This window comes from Archocentrus centrarchus, chromosome 7, assembly GCF_007364275.1.
Source record: "Archocentrus centrarchus isolate MPI-CPG fArcCen1 chromosome 7, fArcCen1, whole genome shotgun sequence".
Classification (NCBI taxonomy): domain Eukaryota; kingdom Metazoa; phylum Chordata; class Actinopteri; order Cichliformes; family Cichlidae; genus Archocentrus; species Archocentrus centrarchus.
The window spans coordinates 12,697,960-12,719,655 of NC_044352.1; the positions used below are offsets into that span (position 1 = coordinate 12,697,960).

At 40.3% G+C, this 21,696-nt stretch overlaps 1 protein-coding gene across 1 annotated transcript in view; it reads left to right on the plus strand.

The window, feature by feature from the left end:
* The window catches only part of LOC115783405 (death-inducer obliterator 1), a 28,709-nt gene extending 13,356 nt beyond the window's left edge, over positions 1-15,353 (plus strand). The window contains exons 8-18 of the mRNA XM_030734213.1: positions 10,078-10,612; positions 11,056-11,215; positions 11,297-11,413; positions 11,552-11,656; positions 11,810-11,966; positions 12,056-12,671; positions 12,779-12,932; positions 13,046-13,135; positions 13,238-13,433; positions 13,637-13,802; positions 15,140-15,353. Coding sequence (XP_030590073.1) covers positions 10,078-10,612; positions 11,056-11,215; positions 11,297-11,413; positions 11,552-11,656; positions 11,810-11,966; positions 12,056-12,671; positions 12,779-12,932; positions 13,046-13,135; positions 13,238-13,433; positions 13,637-13,802; positions 15,140-15,209 — 2,366 coding nt within the window. The 3' untranslated portion in view covers positions 15,210-15,353. The remainder of the gene's footprint in view (positions 1-10,077; positions 10,613-11,055; positions 11,216-11,296; positions 11,414-11,551; positions 11,657-11,809; positions 11,967-12,055; positions 12,672-12,778; positions 12,933-13,045; positions 13,136-13,237; positions 13,434-13,636; positions 13,803-15,139) is intronic.
* The last annotated feature ends 6,343 nt before the right edge of the window (positions 15,354-21,696 follow it).

Consider the following 21,696-nt stretch of genomic DNA (forward strand, 5'->3'; position numbering starts at 1 on the left):
CTGGACATGTGCATTCAAAAGCTTAGAGAAGGTCACATTAAGTTCACCTGTAAAGGTTTGAATGCATTTTAGGCTCGTCCTGAAATTTCACCCAAAAGCCAAATATCCCTAAGTTTTTGTAAGTAGTGTATATTAGTATCCATGATAACACGAAAGGAAACATTTTCTGTGTGTGGGTAAATAAGAGCCCAATGATAGTCTTGCATTGATGTGTTCCCCTCAGGGAGCCTTGTGGAGATGAAAAATGTTTTCTTAGCAGAAAAAAGCTGAAGAATCTATTGCTTTATGAAAGGAGAGATTTAGAAACATAACTTATAAACTTTATTTAAAAGAATGATGAATTCACAGTGAAATTTGGTGTGAAGTGTGCTCAACTTTGCAAAATGCCCCCATTTTGCTTTTGTTATTGCAAACTTAAAAGGATCAGCAACATCGGTTGAATAATAGCCCAGCATATTATTCATCATAAAATCACAACTTGTTTTAAAACAGTCGGTATCCCCATTTCCCCTAGTTTATAGTTAAATATTCTTCTGGCTACAACTTAATTATGTTTCTCTGATCAAAAAATCAAATGACAGCATTGTGTCCAAAAAGCTCGAGATTCTGCATAAAACTAAATTAAATAAAAAGTTGCTATTGTTTTGGCTGTGATTTTTTTTTTTTTTTAAACAACCAAACTTTTTAACAAAAGAGCCATGCTGTTGGAGTACTTGCAGAAAGTACATAATCTTAATGGCAGTATATATTGCTCCAGAGCTTGTATATATTTTTCACAAATGTGCAAGTTAGCCATCCACTATGCAATAATTTACCCCTATATTAGATGCTGATTTTTGAACTGTATATTGATAAATATGACAGCCCTGATGGTTGCTCTTATCTTTAGTTCAGAGTGCACCACTTCCATGATTCATTCATTTTTGTTGTTGAGTTTTTACTTACTCGTGGACGCAGCATCAGAATGTGTTGTCTTACAAATTTGAATGTGTCCTCAATCCCATACAATGCTTACACTGTGGAATACATTTTTGACGCAATACAGCCAGAGGATCTGAAGATCACAGCCATTCAATACTGGGTTTTAGTTTTGTCCCTTGCCTTTTTTTTTTTCTTTTTTAGTGATATCTATCATAGATGATAAAATCCCCAAGCTTTGCAATTTCACATTTTGAAATGTTCATAAATGTTCATAAATTCAGCTATTTGCCACACAGTTTTTCACAGAGTGCTGAACCCATCACTGCCTCCATTTCTGAAATCTTCGTTCCTCTTGGGTGATCTCCCAAGCAGCTTACTAAATGACTAAAAACGACATTAGTTTTGAAATGACTCAACAGGTGTTCTTTAGAGTGAAATACATTTTCATGATCATCTTCCCCTTCATGTCCAGATGGCTTCCTACGTGGATGCTAATTTAAGATCAATCAGTGAAAGACCCTTTCAGTTCCCTTGCACTTGTTCCCTTGCAGTCCTTACTATATTCTTCTCCAGTATGTCAGCAGTGTTGGGTTGTGCCAATGGATGACGATGTCAGAGATCACCGATGGTCAAAGTGAGCACAAATTTTTCACAGATCTCGTTTCCCCACTGATGCATTAAGTCATCCTTATGAGATTCATAATAAATTGGATCTGCCTCCCTCTTGGTTCATGTTGCACCTCATATAACCACAGAGTTGTCTGTGCATGCTCAGGTGGGCACACACAGGTTCCTGCTCGGACTTTTGTGCTACTTTGCAATTAATGTACGTGTTGAGCAGTGAAAGCGCTCCATCATTATCAAATGAGAAAACAGGAGGATTTTTCTGATTGCTGGACTGATTTATTTTTTTTTTCTCTTTTCAATCTACAGGGTAGTGTAACTATCCATTTGCAGCATCCATTTTATATCTGTATGTATGAGAAATATATCTTTATCTTATATCCCCCCCCCCACCATTTTTGTGATGAAAACTGAGGTTGTGTGTAGGAATGGCAGGTGAAGAGTGCAGGAGAGACAGGTGAGATATTTTACAAAACCCAAACTGGACAATAAATAAACTTACAGTGTGCATGTTGCTGTGTCACCCATATGCTTTTGTGCATTTGGGCCACACAGTGGAGGGTATGCTCATGGCCATCAGCGATGCCAAAGGGTGACAACAGGGCATCTGGACTGTGGAGTGAATCGCCCAACCATACAATCGTGATCTTTTAATTTGATTTTCATTTTGTGGAAGTGGAGGAACTTGCAGGGAGTGAAGATTATGTTGCCAAAAAAACAAACAAACAAAAACTGCATTTTGAGTGCACTGTGTACTGGCACATGATGGCATACACTATAATTTGGGTAATTTCAGAGCTCTGTGTTGACAGTCTCACCCTTGGGAATGAATTTGTGATAGCTTAATGCTTGGAGTGGGTTCAAGTTAAAACTGCTGAAAGCCAGATGTATGAGAAGATGACCTCAAAGGGGAGAATGGTCTAATTTAAATAAGACAGGATTATTATTTGATTTTAATGGACTGATTCTTGGGGCTATTTGATCACACCTTGTATTTTATATTAAAAAAAAAGGGTTCACATTCTTAATCATACACGTGTGCACATGATAACTTGAGTTTAAAAAATACCCTTTGCCTGGTTCCGTGGTGCAGGTCATTATTCCCTAGTGTATTGTTTTTAGTGAAAAGTGTATACATGCAGTATATCAACTTGCTCATATCTTCTACGACTCACAAGTTTTATCAGTGGTGCGAAAAGATAGGAAAAAAATTGGGAAATCTATTTCTGCAAAAAACCAATATATCTGGTAGTCTACCTCAAGTGAAGTAAAATATATTTTCAACAGTAACAAGTATTTGGGAAAAGGGCAGAAGTCATGGTACAGCTTTAAAAATGACAACCTCATGACAGACACTGCCAGATACTGATTCACTGCTTTTTAAATTTTAAGCTAACTGCAGTGAGCTGCCACAATTCTATGCTCTGAGCTTTGCATGTGGCAATGACAGATTTCCTGACAGAGCTACAAAATCTGTAAGGAAAGGCACATAAAATACACATAAAATATTTTTGTTGTCACATTATTTACAGGTCTGGTTATCTAGTTGATGCTGTGGGCTTGAAAATTTGAATGGGCATAGGTGGGCACTAATTGAAGCAATGCTATTATATATCTAATGTTCTTTTCATGCCCGGCGTGTTTAATTCTCAGTAGATGGACATATTTTGTATCATGAAAAACATGACTATATGCACTAATGTGCATACTGAATAGGGAAAAGTAATTCCTGTATTAACTAAGGTCAGCTGCATAAATCAGCTGTTGACACCAGGACCATTGTGACTTCACTAATAGTTGGGCAATATGAAAACACCTAGTCTGATATTGGTTAAGTAAATCCAACAGATGGTAGATGGAAGATTTGACATAAGGAGCATCCTGAAGATAAAGGTTATGATGGTGAGGTATTGGTTAAACAATGTCAGTGTGAAAGAGGGAATACCAACAAACTTCATTGATTATTTATGATGATGACTTTTGACAGTATGAAAGAAGACTGAAGGCAGTATGTGACTGAAAAGTTCTCCCTTGTTGAACCTCAGCATAAATACCTGAAGTAAAGACATTATTCAAGATCTTTCTTTACTTTTTTGTATCAATGCAAATATTAAAAAAGGTATCTTGATGGCCAATTATGTGCAGGATTTTTATAGATGTGTCCTGAACAACTGAAAGGGATTTGCATCGTAACTTTAAACAGCACCTACTCACCATGCCAAATGCTTATTTCTTCCTCACGTTGACTCATACAAACACACAGTAGCATAATCACACAAATAAAGATTCTCCATGATTTACCTCATAGATGTGTAAAATGACTCACTTGCGAATTTTGCTCCTTTGTTCTTTCCTTCCCTACTTTTATTTTTTTATATTCATTTTTTCTTAAGCTTTCTGCTCGTCAGTGGACAAAAGAAAATAGAAATCTCTGCAGATGGATCATTCACTTTCTTCATTTTCCAAACACTTTTTACCATCTAAGGTGCTTCCTGTCTTTTAGAAGATGTGTCATTGTTTTGTCTTTTTTTTGGGACTTTGTTCTTGCTGAGACAGTAGCCTGACTGGTGTATACTTTGAAGTACATAGAACTGATTTCAAACCAGTTCTCTGAAAGTATTTCTTCTGTGTTACTACATAAATGGCAGGTTTGGATTGGGAACATCTAATTGCAGATTTTGTCCATTGCATTTCCCAATGGCTCAGTTAAATTGCTGCATTTCATAAACTCATACCTCTGTGCGTATTACAGTAAATTACAGTCCGACAGCTCATAGATTGGCTTAAGGCCCTGGCTTACCTGACTGTAGCCGTCATCATTTTTGCATGTTCAATTTTTCAGTTCAGTTCAATTTTATTTATATGGTGCCAGCTCACAATAGCAGTCATATCAAAGCACTTTAAATTGCAAGGCAATGGCCCTAGAATACCCATATAAAATCTCCCTGATTTTGTATGGGTATTTATGCTTAATTTGATTTCTTCCAAGGAAAGGTTGTTAGATATTGAGAAAAGATAAGATATACGTTATTCATCCCAAAAGTTGAGAAGTTCATGAGAGCAGCTCCAGTGGACTTCCACTATTTATTTGTGAAGTGACATTTTTACATTGTGACAAAAACTCTCACACATTGACCTAAAATAGCTCATCTTTTCCATGCTCCCATGACTATTCTGTACCACCTATCCTAAATCCCACCATGAATCCTCAAACACTTGGACATGTGACTTCCAGCTCACACCACACAACATCTACAGGGCTAGGTTGACTGGTACTTAGATGTGTCTGATGTTCCATATGGGCACAGTGTATTATATATGATATCTGAAACTAGCTACGCTTACTTGTGTATAATCAGATTTTGTACAATAACAGATGCAAAAAAGACCAGATGCATAAAATGCATCTGTTACACTGTCTGTGTAAGCATAAAGGCTGAAAAATATGCGTTCTTTGACAGATTTCTAAAGCTGTGTTTATAAATATTCATTCATTTAACTGGGTGGACATTCACGAGTCCCATTTCCAACTTGTTTATCACTTATTATTTGCTTCAGTGGCCAAATGTTTCCCAAACAAAGCCAAAGCAGCAGTCAGTGAACAAAACTGTGATGATTTATAGCACCTATGCAGTCCATCACTACTTATTTAAAGCACTCACAGTGAAAAAGACTTGATAGTGAACATCTCAGTTGAAGATAAAATTCCAAGATTATTGACAAGAAAATTTATTACTCAAATATGCCATTTGAAAGGTAGTTTATCTATCTATCTATCTATCTATCTATTATACCATGATTTCCTTAACATTTATGTGTAGAATTGACATGCATATTTTTTATACTCGTGCATTGATTAATCTGGCTGTTGAACAAAATTAATTTCCTGAAGTAAAAAAAAATTGTAAGTATAATAAATTGCTTATTTGCATGGTTAAATATAACTGTATTCTTCTTTAACTATTTAGAATAACCAGTAGAGTCACATTATATCTGTCCACAGTGGCACTTTGATTATACACGGTGGTGCACAAGCATTTGTTGTTGTTGGGTAGATATAAATATGGCCTTTTCATTTAAACATGAAAACTATGTTCAGATGTAACTTTTTATCATTACCTATATATTTTAAGAATGCAAGTTAAAGTTTTGGCCTGGATTTACTAAGAAGTTGTGGAAACATCATTGTCAGTATCATTCTGTTATAATGTTTTTACTTAAGATTCTGCCCAGTAGCTCTGTACTAATATATCAGTTATGTTTATGTCTCATGCACAGACAGCTATTTACACAGCGAGCCCAATAGACATTAGCAGGCAGTGTGATTTATGTAGTTCTTATGTTAGTTTTTCATCTGAAATTTTATTTGGAAGAACTTGTGTGATTATGTCGGGCACAGAAAGTCAGTAGATTGTGATTTTCCTCCTTATAGCAGCTCTGAAGCACATTTACCACATCTATCAAACATTTTTCGTGCATGTGAAATTTGTAATATAAATGATACACTGTCTATTTTTCAATAGTTTGGAAGCACAGAAACTATGCCTATATGGTTAATCCCCAACCATAGTGATAAATGTGAAGTGTGTTCATGAGACTCAACATATTGCTATGCCTCATCATCCCACAATAAAGTAATCACTGAGAAATTTCAAAAACCCTTTGAGGGGAAAACACACAGCACCAGAAGTACAGAAGTTTTGGAAAGTCTGTGTCATTTAGAATCGAGCCACATATTCAGCACAAAAGGTACCAAGCACATAGGTCTTGATGGATACAGAAAAGTTTATTCATTCATTTATTTTTTTTAAATTAAGTAACTCGATGAACATACAAAAACAATTACTGCAAATACATGCCATCGCTGCACACCTGTTAGCACTACTCCACATGGAGAGAGTAATACATTGCCAGAAGTATGCACTCACCCATCCAAATCATTCAGGCGTTCCAATCACTTCCATGGCCACAGGTGTATAAAACCAAGCACCTATGTATACAGACTGCTTCTACATACATTTGTGAAAGAATGAGTTGCTCTCAGGAGCTCAGTGAATTCCAGCGTGGTACCATGTTAGGATGCCACCTGTGCAACAAGTCCACTTGTGAAATTTCCATGCAACTAAATATTATACAGCCAACTGTTAGTGGTGTTTTAACGAAATGGAAGCAATTGGGAAAAACTGCAACTCAGCCAGGAAATGGTGGGCCACATACAGTTACACAATGGTGTCAGCAGATGCTGAGGTGCATAATGAGCAGAAGTCGGCAACTTTCTGCAGAGTCAGTCGCTACAGACCCCAAACTTCATGTGGCCTTCAGATTCGTTCAAGAACAGCATGTAGAGAGCTTCATGGAATGGGTTTCCATGGCCGAGCAGCTGCATTTAAGCCTTACATCTCCAAACACAATGCAAAGTATCAGATGCAGTGGTGTAAAGCACGCTGCCACTGGACTCTAGAGCAGTGGAGACATGTTCTCTGGAGTAACACATCACGCTTCTCCATCTGGCAATCTGATGGATGACTCTGGGTTTGATGGTTGCCAGGAGAATGGTACTTGTCTGACATTGTGCCAAGTGTAAAGTTTGGTTGAGGGGGGGATTATGGTGTGGAGTTGGTTTTCAGGAGTTGGGGTCAGCACCTTAGTTCCAGTGAAAGGAACTCTTAATGGTTCAGCATACCAAGACATTTTGGACAATTTCATGCTCCTAACTTTGTGGGAACAGTTTGGGGATGACCCCTTTCTGTTCCGACATGACTGCGCACCAGTGCACAAAGCAAGGTCCATAAAGACATGGATGAGCGAGTTTGGTGTGGAAGAACTTGACTGGCCTGACCTCAACCTGACAGAACACCTTTGGGGTGAAATAGACTAGAGACTGTGAGCCAGGCCTTCTTGTCCAACATCAATGTCTGACCTCACAAATGCACTTCTGAAAGAATGGTCAAAAATTCCCATGAACACTCCTAAACCTTGTGGAAAGCCTTCCCGAAAGAGTTGAAGCTTTTATAGCTACAAAGGGTGGGGCAACATTGTATTAAACCCTATGGCTTAAGCAGGAGCGCAGCTATCCGGTCTTTAAGTCCAACGTCATTTCTGGGTCCAAATGCTCCTAAATAAACAGCAATGGCCATACCTGTCAAGTTTTGTATTTAAAAATACGGGAAATTTTCCGCTGCTGAAAATAGAGGTCACTATATGACGTCATCGCCTAATTTGCATAATTGTTTATTTGGATGTACTGTAGTTGCAATCAAGGCTGCAGAAGAGAAGAAAAACATCTTTGGAGAGACAAAAAGTGAAGGAAAAAAAACACCATAAATATGTTTAGAACTACAAATAAACTTTATGAAATAACTTAATAACTTTAATGCTTTGCCTAGACCCACATTACATAGATCTATTTTGTCCCGTATTGTTTAATGTTAGAATATCAAATTTAATGAAAACACTATGGGGTGAGACTGCTATCTACGGTCAACCCTCCTCCTTTATCTGGGCCACTGTTGTCAGCTTGTGTAAGAAAATTCGCTGTCGCCTGTCTCAAAGGTTGATAAAGGCCGAAGCGAGGACTGGGGATGGGAGCGGAGGGAGCGGGTGGGCAGGCTCGGTGTTTAAGTGAAGGTTCGGGGGTTGGAGGGTGGAGTTGAAGTGAGGTCTGGGCGATGCCAAAGTGTACGAAGGGACGCAGTAAGAAGGCTTCATGTACACAAAACATGGTGACAGCAGAGGATTTCACTGTCGCTTTATGGGGTAAAAAAAAAATAAAAAAAAATGCTTAACTTTATTTACATTGCTAAACTAAACCGGAGACATGTCACCGAACTCTGGGGAAAAGGGTGCACTGAGGTTCATTTGTTTTTACGGGGTTGTTCCGGCTGTCGGCACGAACCTAGTGATAGTGATAATTCAGTTCGGAGCGGCACAGGAATGCTTTAAAAAATTTGAAAATTGAAAACTGAAAATACGGGAAAAATATGGGATGACGTCAGGACAGAGGGGTAAAATACGGGAATTTCCCGGCCAAAACGGGATACTTGATAGGTATGGCAATGGCATAACCAATGACTGTTCACTATTAAAGATGATTGTAACATATCAACTGTAGCCATTTCCGCTTCTCTTTGTCATCAGTAAAATGACAGCTGAGTGTTTTTTTTCGAGTTGGATCGGATAAAACAACCAGGAACACAGCATTGCGGCATATTGATCACAGTTTGGACCCAGAAATGGAATTATACGTCATCACTTAACAACCGGATATACTTTCTGAGGTGTATGCGGACACATTTTACACCCCCCCCCCCCCCCCCCCCCCCACCACCACCACCACCACCACCACCACCACCACACACACACACACACACACACACAAAACACACTCTCAAGGTTTACTATATTCATGTGTGGAGATCTCTGTGGAATACAAGACTTCTATTACAGGCTTTTATTTTCCATCCATCCAGCCATTTTCTTCCGCTTATCTGGGGTGAGGTTGTGGGGGCAGCAGCCTAATAGGGAGACCTACTTAAGCTTTTATTTTATGTCACATATTATAGCAGATGATCAGCTCAATCACAAACAAAAAAATGTATAACACTGTGCAGGAATTGTCATCTTGGAACATCTTTACCTTCCTAAAACATCTCTCTTTGAATTTTTATGTTTGAATTCTGCAGTTTCAAGTGACCACTTTTGTGTGTGTGTGTGTGTGGGGGGGGGGTGAAGGAGCACAGGGGCGCCTTATCACTGTGCCTCTGTTATTGATCATATCATATGCACAGTTGTTAAATACAAAAAATGTGCAGACTACAGAAATAATTTCCCTGCACCCCTATGCATTGTATACAGTGCATACCCACTTTTTGCGCCACTGGGATTAAGAATGGTATATAACTCAAATTCATATGAATGTGAAGGCACACGAGCGAATAATTTTGGCAATATAGTGTAGTTAAATGCCAGACTGAAACTATTCATGGAGGAATGAGCTAACAAAGGCCAAACTTAATTAAATCAGTGTAATAAATTTCCTTAACATTACAGGGAGGCAGTAGATGAATTATACAGAATTTTAGAGAATTTTGTCAAATCAGCCACTGTATCTAAACAATTTGTAAGCCTATTTTTGTGAGTCTGCTTGATTGTTGTACCATCAGTTTTTGCCTCTTCTAATTGACAGTCATGAAAATGAAATTTTTAATAAGCTAACCTGTAGTTTTCTGGTCATAACAACTACAGGTTTACTCACGTACATGTTTGCATAGTTATGACTATCTGAATTCAGGTTCAAATCTGCATCTTTTAGATGGAAATCTGATATAACTGTATGCTTGATAGAGAAACATGAAATAATGACATTTTTGATGGATTTGCATTAAGAAATTTTGATATTTTTCTTAAGATGCCACTTATTTGAATATCTGATGTGCCATGTTGGTTCATATCACAGATTATTATATTACTTTGACTGTACAGAGAAATTTCTTCATATTTACAGAAAGGCCTGCTGTGCTTTTTTTCTAACAGCTAATACGGACAGTGAACAGGTAGAGGCTGAGAAGGAAGCTGTATCGCCTTTAACACAATGCCCAGAGAACCCTTCAACAGATGCAGCTCTCCTTTCTGAACCTACCACTGAGGCAGCCCAGCCACAGAGCCACAGTGAAGAAGAAGAAAAGGAAACTGTAAACAGTGACTTGCCAAAGCATCAATCTTCAGAATCAGATCCCTCAATAATACCTGCCCCAGAAAAATCTAGCCTGACTCCAGCCACACCATCCCCAGCCACCTCAGCATGCAGACATCATGAGACTGGGGCTCTTATGATCACTAAGACGACGTACGTTATACCAAAGAAACCGTCTGGATCTCAGTCTCCATCGAGCCACATGTTAGCCTCAGCATCATGCCAAAAGCCTTCTTCAGCCCCCACGCCCCTGAATGAAACCCGCAATCTGCCTGTGCCACCTGCACCCAGTGCACCGTCCTCCAGACCCTCTCAGCCCAATAACCAGGTCAGACAGAGTATCCAGCGCTCCCTCACCAGCATCCTGTTTAAAAGGTGAGAACTAACTAATGGGCTATAATGAAAGCTACAGTCTGGGATGTTTTTCTAATGCACATATTCTGCTTTCTTGGTGCAAATTTATCAAGAGGTTATTAAAAAGATATAATAATGGGTCTAGTAGCAAAAGTGTTAAATGAGGTATCTATTTGTTGCTTAGAAACAACACTGACATAATTTTAGCATGCAATAATAAACTGTATGGAAGGAAATACAGCATAACCTCTCCAACATTCATTTTATTTGTCTACAATTTAGAATCATTCTCATGTATGTGAATCTGTATTTAGTAGCGTTACCAACATAGTATAAATCAGTGTTGTTCACATTTAAACAGTTTTATCAAATTTGGCTTTAAAGTTCTAAAAAAGGGATCTCAATCTATAAACGCATTGATGCACAGCAAATTTGTTGACTAACTCTTTTTTCCATTTGCTAAGGGTATGTGATTGTGAGGATTTGGAGATGTCTGAGAGTGAAGCTGCAAAGCTTGTTGCAAGCATTGAGATGGAGATGTTTGACATATTTCGCAACACGGACAGCAAATACATGAACAAGTACAGAACTATAATGTTCAACCTGAAAGACCCAAGAAACAAGGTATGTTGAAATTTGCTAACACCAGTTTTAGTTTGTGTGTGTGTAAAGCAAATTAACAGTCTACTTCTGCATTTCTTCTAGGGCTTGTTGTACCGTGTTGTACATGGCGATATCAATCCATTCAGACTGGTTAGGATGACTCAGAAGGATATGCAGGCTACCAAGGCACCTGAGCCAAGTGTAAAAGAAACAACAGAGGTAAATCGTCCATCCATCCTCTTCTGCTATCAGTCATAAAACACATCATTGAAATAAAATTGGACTGCATGCTGATATGGATCAAGCAATGCTTCTGTGAGAAGTGATTATCTTATATACATGGTTGTGTGTCACTAGGCTAAGGATGCAGCTGCTAAAGCAAGTTTGCCTAAGCCTGAAGCAGTTAAGGTGGATTTGCCCAGTTTGAATCCTGCTAGACCCGACAGAAAACCTGATAGCATGGTGCGTACCTATCTCGATTGCAGTAAACAGGTGGAAACAGTTTTTATGATGATTATGCTGTACCTTCTACTCCATTTTTTTTTTCATGGAATGTTACATCAGTATCCACTTGAATTTTTCTTTGTGCTTGTATTGGGATATGTTGCTTACCAGGAACAGAAGAGAAGTCTTCCTGCTCCTGCACTCAAGCCCAAAGCAAGCCAACCAAGCCAAGGAAGTGCTGTACCAGATATTCTTGCCTGCATGCTAAAGGACACAACATCAGAGCACAAAGCTCACCTCTTTGATCTAAAATGCAAGATATGCACAGGTAAATTTCAGAAACTATGAAAATAACTGTAAAACCTACTAGCTGTTAAGTTCAGCTGTTCAAAAGTACTTTGTCATTCCTTCCTAAAGGCCAAATGCTATCTGTGGAAGAGGAGGAACCAGCAAAGAAAAAATCCAAGTTATCTATATCAAGAGATAAGCATGAACCATCTTGGAAAAAGACTGCAGGAAATGACTCCCCACTCCTGGCGCCACCTGACTCTCCTGACATGGATTCTCCAGCATCATCCCTATTGGACCCTTTGTCCCACTTCAATATTGATCCTCCACCATTGACTATAGTGGAATCACCTGCTTCTCCTATAATGGATTCTCCTGCCTCCCCGACTTTAGAGTCTCCTGCTTCCCCTACCATGGAGTCCCCTGCGTCCCCAACTCCAGATACCTCTAAAGCTACTGTACCAAAGAGAGCATATATACCAGTTGCGATTCCATCTGTCTCCACTGTAACCATCACAAGGCGTGACCCCCGTACTGCAGCAAACAGGTTCTCTGCTTCATCTAGCAGCAACTTTGAACCCAGTAACACAACTCATAAACATTCTGCTCCTTATGCTCCTATTAAAGAGAGCATTGTCTCAAATATAGCACCATCAACCACTCTACCAACAACAAAAACAGTACCTAAATCTATCTTAATGAAACCATCTTCCAGCGCTGACCCCAGACTTTATGGCACCTCAAGGTATAAAGAGCTCCAAGCCAATGTTTTTTTTTTCTGTACTGCTTTAGTAGACATTTGGCTGGAGGCAGGGCAATGTGTACATGTGATTGTTGTGGTTTGTGTTTCAGAACTGTGATCTCTGAATCCCCAGCTGATGGTGAGACTTCTCAGTTCCTGGCAAAACAGGAAATACTGTGGAAGGGCTTTCTAAACATGCTCACTGTAGCCAAGTTTGTCACCAAGGGATATCTAGTGTCAGGATCTGCTGAAAATCTTAAAGCGGTATTGTAATGCACAATAATAATTACATTTTTTATGAGCTATATCATAAAGATTTGTCACTGTCATTGTGTAAATCAGTATATGAAAAGCATTTATTTTTGTGTCCTGTGTAGGATCTACCTGATACCATACAAATTGGAGGACGAATCATGCCACAAACAGTGTGGGACTATGTTGCTAAACTAAAGACCTCAGTTACAAAGGCAAGCAGAATATACTGTATTTCTTTGTGCATCTTACTGCATACAATAATAGAGGATATATCATTATTTTACATGCACTTTTGTTTGCTTTTTGCTTATTAGGAGTTATGTGTGATCCGGTTTCACCCTGCAACAGAGGAAGAAGAGGTCGCCTATGTCTCCCTTTTTTCCTATTTCAACAGCAGAGGTCGTTTTGGTGTGGTCGCCAATAGCAGCCGTTCCATCAAAGATGTATACCTTGTCCCACTAAATGCAAAGGACCCAATCCCATCCATACTACAGCCTCTTGAAGGACCAGGTGTGAAGATGATTTGATGACTGCCTATTCATAAATAATTGAATTTTTATTTCTATTTTATATATTTGAATGCTTATTATTTAAGCTTTAATAACAAAATCATGCATTTTCTCAAAACTAAACTACAGAGAGACAGTTGTTAGTCTTTAGTTCATGTGTGCTCTAATGAGTTATTGACTCTTTTTTTTTTTTTTTTTTTTTAGGACTTGAAAGAAACCGGCCCAATCTTCTTCTTGGTCTAGCAATTGTCCAGAAGGTCAAACGTCCAGGATGTTTGCCTCAGGAAATGGAAGAGAAGAGACCCAAAGTTCATATGTCCAAAGACCCTATGTGGATCCCAAAACCACCAGTCCTCTATGGTTCTGACAAATTGGAGATATTCAAACCCTATGATCCAGAGACTCCTGCTAGTACCACCCCTCCTGGTTCACCGTCTTGCCCTGGGTCACCATCAGACTCTTCCTCTTCTGGCTCAGTCACCATACCATCTCTGTTGATTTCCATTAAAGCAACCCCTTCAGTTTCTACCTCAGCCACTGTTGCTGCAACACAGTCCACCTCTAATAGCAGCGCTGATAAAAACTCCACAACTACACCCAGTGATAAGACACCACTACAGACTATCTTGAATACCTTGTTTGGTAGTAATCAGTCTGAGTCTACTGTCTCCTCTGATGGAAGTTCTACAAAAACAACAGTAACTGCAAAGAAGACCCCAGCGTTTTCCCAGTTGTCTGGATCATTGGTGGATCCAATTGTCCAGCAGTATGGACAGAAATCCAAAGCCAAAAACATAGAAGAAGATGAAAATGACTTTGACCGACCATATGACCCAGAAGAAGAGTATGATCCAGCAATGGGATATAAAAGGGTTGCTCCACAGACCACAGAAAAAATTAAAGCTGATGTTCCTGTATTAAGCTTTGTGGAAGATGATGTGGCCTATGATCCAGAGGATGACACTATCTTTGAAGATATTCAAAGTGATACTCCTGTAACAAAGCCACCTGTTACAACTCAGGCATTAGATTCTCCATCATGCCCTGCAGCAATTGCCACCTCTTCCCAGGCACAGACTTCTACTCCAGTTGCAGTAATGCCAAGCCTTCCTACAGGCACTGTGGTTGTCTCAGCTGCAACACTGAGTGAACAACAGCGGATGCTTGAGGAACTCAATAAGCAAATTGAAGAGCAAAAACGTCAATTAAAAGAGCAGGAAGAGGCACTACGTCAGCAGAGGGAGGCTGTTGGGATGTTCATGGCTCACTTTTCTGTTTCTGATTCCCTTATGTCTCCCCCACAAAAGTCTTTGCCGCTGAACCAACTGTCATCTCTGCAGAAAGGGATTATAAAAACTGAGTCAAAGCCTTCAGAATCAACAGACAAGGCCAACACCCTTACAGAGACTGTGGACAATTCAAATTTGAATTCACAAGCTGTTAAGGTAGAAGACACAACATCCGTCCATAATTTAGGAAATGATACAGATAGTGTTGCACAGCAAGATGAAACACAAAAAGGTGTTGTGGAATGTGATAAATATTCATCTGCTGGAGAGATTGAAGATTCTGATGTAGCTTATGATCCTGAGGATGAATCACTTTTCAATGAAATTCAAGATGATGTTTTTAAAGGAGGAACGATAACAACTACTGATTCTCTGTCTAGATCAAAGTATAGTGGCTCTCATAAGGGTGTATCTCCAAATTCACACCACAGCAGAAAGCAAAGGTCATCACCAAAAAAGCGGAGTCATCGCGAAAGGGACCGTCATAGAAGTCCTTCAAGACAGTCACAGCCGCGTTCTCGTTCACGTTCCCGTAGACGTCGAGATAGGGATAGACACAGAAGGAGTGAAAGAGACAGATCAAGGCACAGAGTTAGAGATCCATCTGTACGGCAGGGACGCCATCGCAAAGATCATACCACACACCGGCATTCCCGTGGAAGTAGAGGATCCCCATCTTCTCCCAGAAGAACAGAATCTCTGTCAGTTTCACCAAAACCAAACAGAGGGCCCTTGCCTCAGGTCCTTGAGAAATCAAAACATCAGAGTGGTCCATGCAGTGCTCTAGACTGTGCTGAACAATTTGAAGAGAGTAATACATCATATGTTACAATTAAAAATGATCCAGATGGACAAAAGCCTGAGAGCTCTGAAAAACACTCACAAGAACCTCTTTGTAATGTGAAACTTGAGGTTTTGGAACCAGCAAAAGTTCAGAAACTGAGCGACCATGATGTGACACAGCTAAATAAACCCTCTCAACAGGAAAATGTGTTTCATAGCAAACTTGACAGTACAATTCCTCTCAGAGAAATTGATCCACCTATTCGAGATTCTCCTCAGAGCCCAGATCCGGAGCCACAGTTTGTGAAACCTAGGATCATAGAAACAAATGACTCTGTTAAAACTGAGGAAGTCAGAGATTCACAGGAACACATCAGAGTCTCTGAAAATATTTGTTTGCCAATTTGTGGTCAAGCAACAGTGTCTGTTGGAGATGTCATATCAAATATTAATAACCTGGATTTTAAAGCCTTGAATCTGCAAGGCTTTGGTTCTGGGGGCCAAGGTCTGACAGGAACAGATAATCATACACTAGCAGAGAATCCTTGCTTAAAGCATTTTGAAACAATGAGTCAAGGGGGAGGATATTCAAATCCAACTTCAACATTAAATATGAGAGAACCAGGTATTCAACATCAAAGTACTCTAATAACTGGTTCATGGCCAGCCTTGAGAGGTTCAGAAATGAGGAGTGAAACACAAGATAGTAATAGTGCTAGTGTGCAAGGTATGAATCCTGAAATAAAAGGCCCAAGTCCTGATATTAGGCAAAATATTGTACCAACAATCACAAATTTATATATGGGGGAATCAAACCTCCAGCGTGAGAGAGGATTTCAAATCATGAATGTCCCTTTGTCAGACAGATCTGTGCCTGGTAATTTGGGTCCAGAGCCTAGGGATTCTTTATCAGCTATGTATCATCTAAGTACAGATATGAGGGGAGCTGTTCAAGTTGATGAGAGAAGCCTAAATGTTAATTGTCTGCAGGAAAGTTTACAGTGTCTAAAGACAAATGAACATAGATCACAGCCAGAAAACACAGACAGCAGGAAAGATGAGATTAACATGGGAACAAAGCAGTCATTTGGGGGTCCACAGTTAGACGGTAGGGGACAAAATGATAAAGATGATAATCAGGCTTTTAAATCTGATGTGAGTGGTGGGAATATCAGAGAGTCAAGTCCATCTTTAATGGGCTCAGGAAGAGTTCATAGGCAGTCAAGACATGAAAGCAGTATGGCTTTTGAAGAAATGGGTCCCTGTAAAAGGAGTTTTCAGCCACATAGAACAAATGCAGACTTCATCAGGATGGGTGGCAGTCAAGATATAGACAATTCAAACATGTTAAATTCAGATTGGAGAGGTCCAGGACCAAGAGATCTTGGTCTCGACATGAGGGATCAAAGGAATAAAAATAAGGTTCAGGGTACACACATGAGCGATCCAGAATGGAGTGGCCCAGGATTGGACATAAGAGATGATTGGAGAGACTCAGTCAAGAAAGGGTCATTAGTACAAGGTGAATGGAGTGTCCAGCTATCTGATAGAAGAGGGTCAAACATGGAAAGCCAGGGGCCTTACCGAGGAGGGAATGCAGGCCTGGAATTTAGACAATCGGGAGCTGAGATGAGAGGTTCAAACATGCAGTATCCAAGGCATAATAGTAGAGGACCAGGGAATTCAGACTTTATGGAAGAAGGACTTGAAAGGACAGGCCTAACTATAGACAATCAAGGACCTGACTTAAGAGTGCCAGGTGCTTCAGATTTTGTGGGCCCAGAACCTAAAAGAAGTTGTTTAGCCATGGAGGGTCCTGGACCTGACAAAAGAGGACCTGTGGGTCCACATTTTGGAGGATTAGGATCTGAGAGAAAAGGTCCAGCTATAGAGCATCAGGTACCCCTCATCAGGGGGGCAGAATGTTCAGATTTCCGGGGAAATTGGCCTGAAAGGAAAGGTCCAGATGTGGCTGGTCCAGGCTCTGATAGGAGAGGTCCAGGACTTGATAGGAGAGATTCCATGGAGGATCCTGGGGCTAATAGGAGAGGACCTGGGGGTCCAGAATTCAAAGGACCAGGGCATGAGAGGGGAAGGATATCTATGGAAGGTCCTGGGCATGAGGGTAGACAACCTGGAGGTCTAGGGTTCAGGGGACCAGGACTTGAATTTAGAGGCTCTTCTATGGAAGGTTCTGGGCCTGAGAGAAGACCCGGGGGACCCGATTTCAGCAGGCTAGGGTCTGATAGTAGAGATCCTGCTATGAGTGGTCTGAGGCCTGATAGCAGAGTATCAAAAGGCCCAGATTTTAGTGGGCCAAGACATGAAATGAGAGGTCCTCCTATGCATATCCAAGAGCCTGACAGGAGAGGACCTGGGGAACAAAACACAGGTGGACAGGGTTCTGACAGGAGAGGTTCATATATGGGGGGAGTTGGGCCTGAAAGAACTGGTCCACCTGTGAGAGGTCTAGGGCCTCACAATAGAGGACGGGGTGGACCATATTTCAGGGGTCGTGGAAAAGAACCTGGGTATCCAAATATGGAGAGTCCGGGGCCTCACAGAAGGGGTCCAGAATTTAGGGTACAGCAGTTGGAAAGGCCAGGTTCTGGTGTGGAGAGCCCAGTGGTGAACAGGGGTGAGCCAGTAGGCCCCAAAATGGGGAGACCAGGGCCTCAACATGGAAATCAAACCACAGAGGACCCCGGGCCTGACAGAATACCACTAGGTGGTCCAAATTACAATGAATCTGGGCCAGAAAAAAGATGTCCAGATATGGAGGGCTCAAGACCAGACTGGAGAAAATCACATGGCCCAGACTTTAGAGGTCCAGGCTACAAACGGGAAACTTCAAATGCAGAAGATCTAAGGCATGAAGGAAGAGATGACTGGGTCATGTCTGAACATATTCAAGAAAACCCAGATTACCAGGTCCCAGGACCTAATAGATTGGGTCAGGGGTTCAGGGGTCTAAGGCCTATGAGGAGAAATATTAGAGGGTCAAGGCCAGGCATCTATGGCTCTGCCCCTGAGAGGAGAGGCACAAACACTGAAGGCCCAAGGTCCGATGGAAGAAGGCCCAATATGGAATTCTTGGAACATGACATGGAATGTTCAGGAGATGACTGGGAAGTAGATGGCAGTAGAAGTTTTGGGCTTCTTGAAGAGGGCCAAGATGAGCAGGGCCAAGAACATAGCAGTCAAGGCCCATTTAGTGAATGGAGAGGACCTGGAAGTAATGGACCAGGTCCCATGCAGAAAAGACCAAGTATGCCATTTCAAAGGCCTATAAGGGGTCGTGGAAATAACTGGAATGGTCCTGGTTGCAGAAGTTCAGGGCCTGTTGAAGAAAATCCAGATATGGTGTGTCCAGGGCCAAGCAGGGGAAGTTGTGGAAATGAATGGCGAGAACTTGATAGAGAAGATGCTGGGGCATTTTTTACAGGGGAAAGAGATCTGGACAACAGAGGAAAAGATAGAAAAGAAGGGCCAGGGTCAGATATGCACAGTCATCCTGATATGGGAAATGGCTGGAGGCAGCCAAGTGTCAGGGGAAAAATGAGAGGGCCAAACATGCAAGGGCGTGGGGCTCACAGAGGAGGTCCAGGCCTGATGAATTCATGTCCAAACAGACAACAATTTGAGATGGAAGGTCTTGATAGAAGAGCTCCAGGAGGTCGAGATTTAGGACCTCCAGGACCTGCAAACAGAAATTCAAAAGCTGAAGGTCCAAGGTGTGATGGGCGATTTTCAGATTGTAGGGATCTAGGATCTGAAAGGCATAGTGTAGACATTGAAAATCCTGAACCAAGAAGACAAGAATTTGAGCATGACTTCAGAAGGGAAAGTAGAGGTCCAAAAATGAGATGTTTTGGGCCCAATAAAATTGATGTCAGGGGGTTATCACCCCAAAGTTCAGATTTAAGACCTGGACCTGGTAGATGGGAAGAAAACACTGGGTCTGAGCCGCCCACAAATAATGACATGCAGGTGTCGGATATAAGGGGCCCAAATATGAGGGAGAGGCAGAGGGGTCAAACACCCAGCAATGAAAGAAGAGGTCCTCATCCGGTTGCTAGATTCCAACATCCTAGAGATCCACATTCGGCACAGTTTAATAGACCCCGTGGTCCAGGTCCAGGTCCAAACAGTGGAGGAAAACCATTCCCTGGTTTTGAAAATCAGCAAGCCATAAGACCCCAGAGACACAGAGGTGCCTTACTTCCCACTCCAACAGAAGGCCTCATACGTTTTCCAAAAACATGATTGCTTGAATTTCAGCATAAAACAAAAACACATTTCCAACAGACAGAACAGAGTAGAAGTAGACAAATTGATAGAAAAACATGCCTGAAAGTCCAATCACAAGGTGAGAAGAAACAAAAGATAAGGTTGATTTAAAAAAATAAAAAGGTTTCAGGGTTCAAGTATCAGAAGTAAAACAAATCAAGGTATGGACAGTGAAATAAAGACAATGCTGAGCCAGATTAGACACTGGGGAAACAGGACCTAAATCTAGACCTCAAGCTAGACCTATAAAAAGGCTTAGCGTTGTCACACTTGACAGATACTTAATCATAACACCCAATGAATGTATGTCTTTTCTCATTGAGAGTGATAGCCCATGTGCTTGTAAGATTTCAACATGACATACAGGCAAAGCCATACAAAAAAAAAATCTGACATTGTAACATGATAGAGTGCTCAGAGATTGCCATTTGAGTTTGTGTTCTAGTTTGTTTCTGTTTTCAAAGTAGATGCTTTTATTTTATTTTTTTTGATTATGGATAAATGCCTGCTAAATATAATTTTTCAGTTGTAAATTCAACTTTATTTGTAGATGGAGAAAGAAATGTTTTGTACAGAAAATGTACAGTTTTTGTGTTTGCTTTTTAACATAGACAAACTGTCTTATGTCAGTCCTCACTGGTAGCCCTCATCTTGTTTTATGTTGTTCTGTTAATTAAAAGTACGAGCTGTTTACTTTCTTTTAGAATGCAAGAAATCAATAAAGTAACATTCATTTTTAACTCATTTTTTTGTCACAGTTAGGTTACTTTAACAAACAAATCCCTTATTGAAGGAAAGTGACAGTACCACTGTCATTGTGGCAATCAAACCCGCGACATAAACACTGATGAAAAGATCCTGTGGTTTTGACAAATGTAATGGCAATATGAAGTTGTCTTGTTGTGAAGTGGGTCATGTTTTCACAACAAACAATTGGGTGCTTAACAGGCAATACTTAACTAGTTCTTTTAAAGCCTCTTACTAAGATAGGTGTGGAAATCACAGTAAGAGAGTGGGAGTGAATGGGTCTATATATTGTCTGTAACCCTCCACAGTTTCTTGTCAAACTTGTATTGCAGTATTTTAATTTAACTCAAACATTATTGCTGTCATTTTATTGTATTTTACACAAATTCCTCTATTTCGCATAGTAGTGTGATTGTCAAATCTTATGGGCTAATCTGTATAAAGAATGAACTGGAGTTAATTTTTATTTAAAATAAATAGGAAAGACATTATTGTTTTTGCATTGTGACCGAGTTTTTGGTGAGCAGTTTTTATGTTTAAATGTACTGCAGTACTTTGTCTACCAGTTGTGCTGATAAGGGTGGTGCTTAAACACTATTTTCCTTAAAGTTTTCTCAGCTACTTATGTAACTTAGGGTCATGGGTACTGGAGCCTATCCCAGCTGACACACTGCAAGAGATGAGGTATATCTGGACAGGTACCAAACTATAACAGGGCTAACACACTGAGAGACACAAGCACGCACTGTCACTCTCTCCTATGACCAATTTAGAATCACCAGTAAACACGGATATGTTTGGACTATGAGAGGAAACTAGAGAATCCAGAGGATGCCCATGCATGCACAGGGATAACTCCACAAACTCCACACAGAAAGATCCCATGAGGTTTGAACAATACATATATAATATACTTGCCTGTAATTGCAGGAACAAAAAGGAAAAAAAAGAGATAAAAGATTAAGTTTTACATATAGGGGCAGATTAAAAGTGATGCCACAAACCACAGTTACAAAAACTCACAGTCATGAAGATAGCAATAAAAAAAAAGTTATTTGCTTTCAGTGTCCACACAGTAAACTATAACTTTAACCTACCACACACAAGAATAGAAACTATATGCAGATATCCAAAAGTCTACTCATTAGTAGAGCA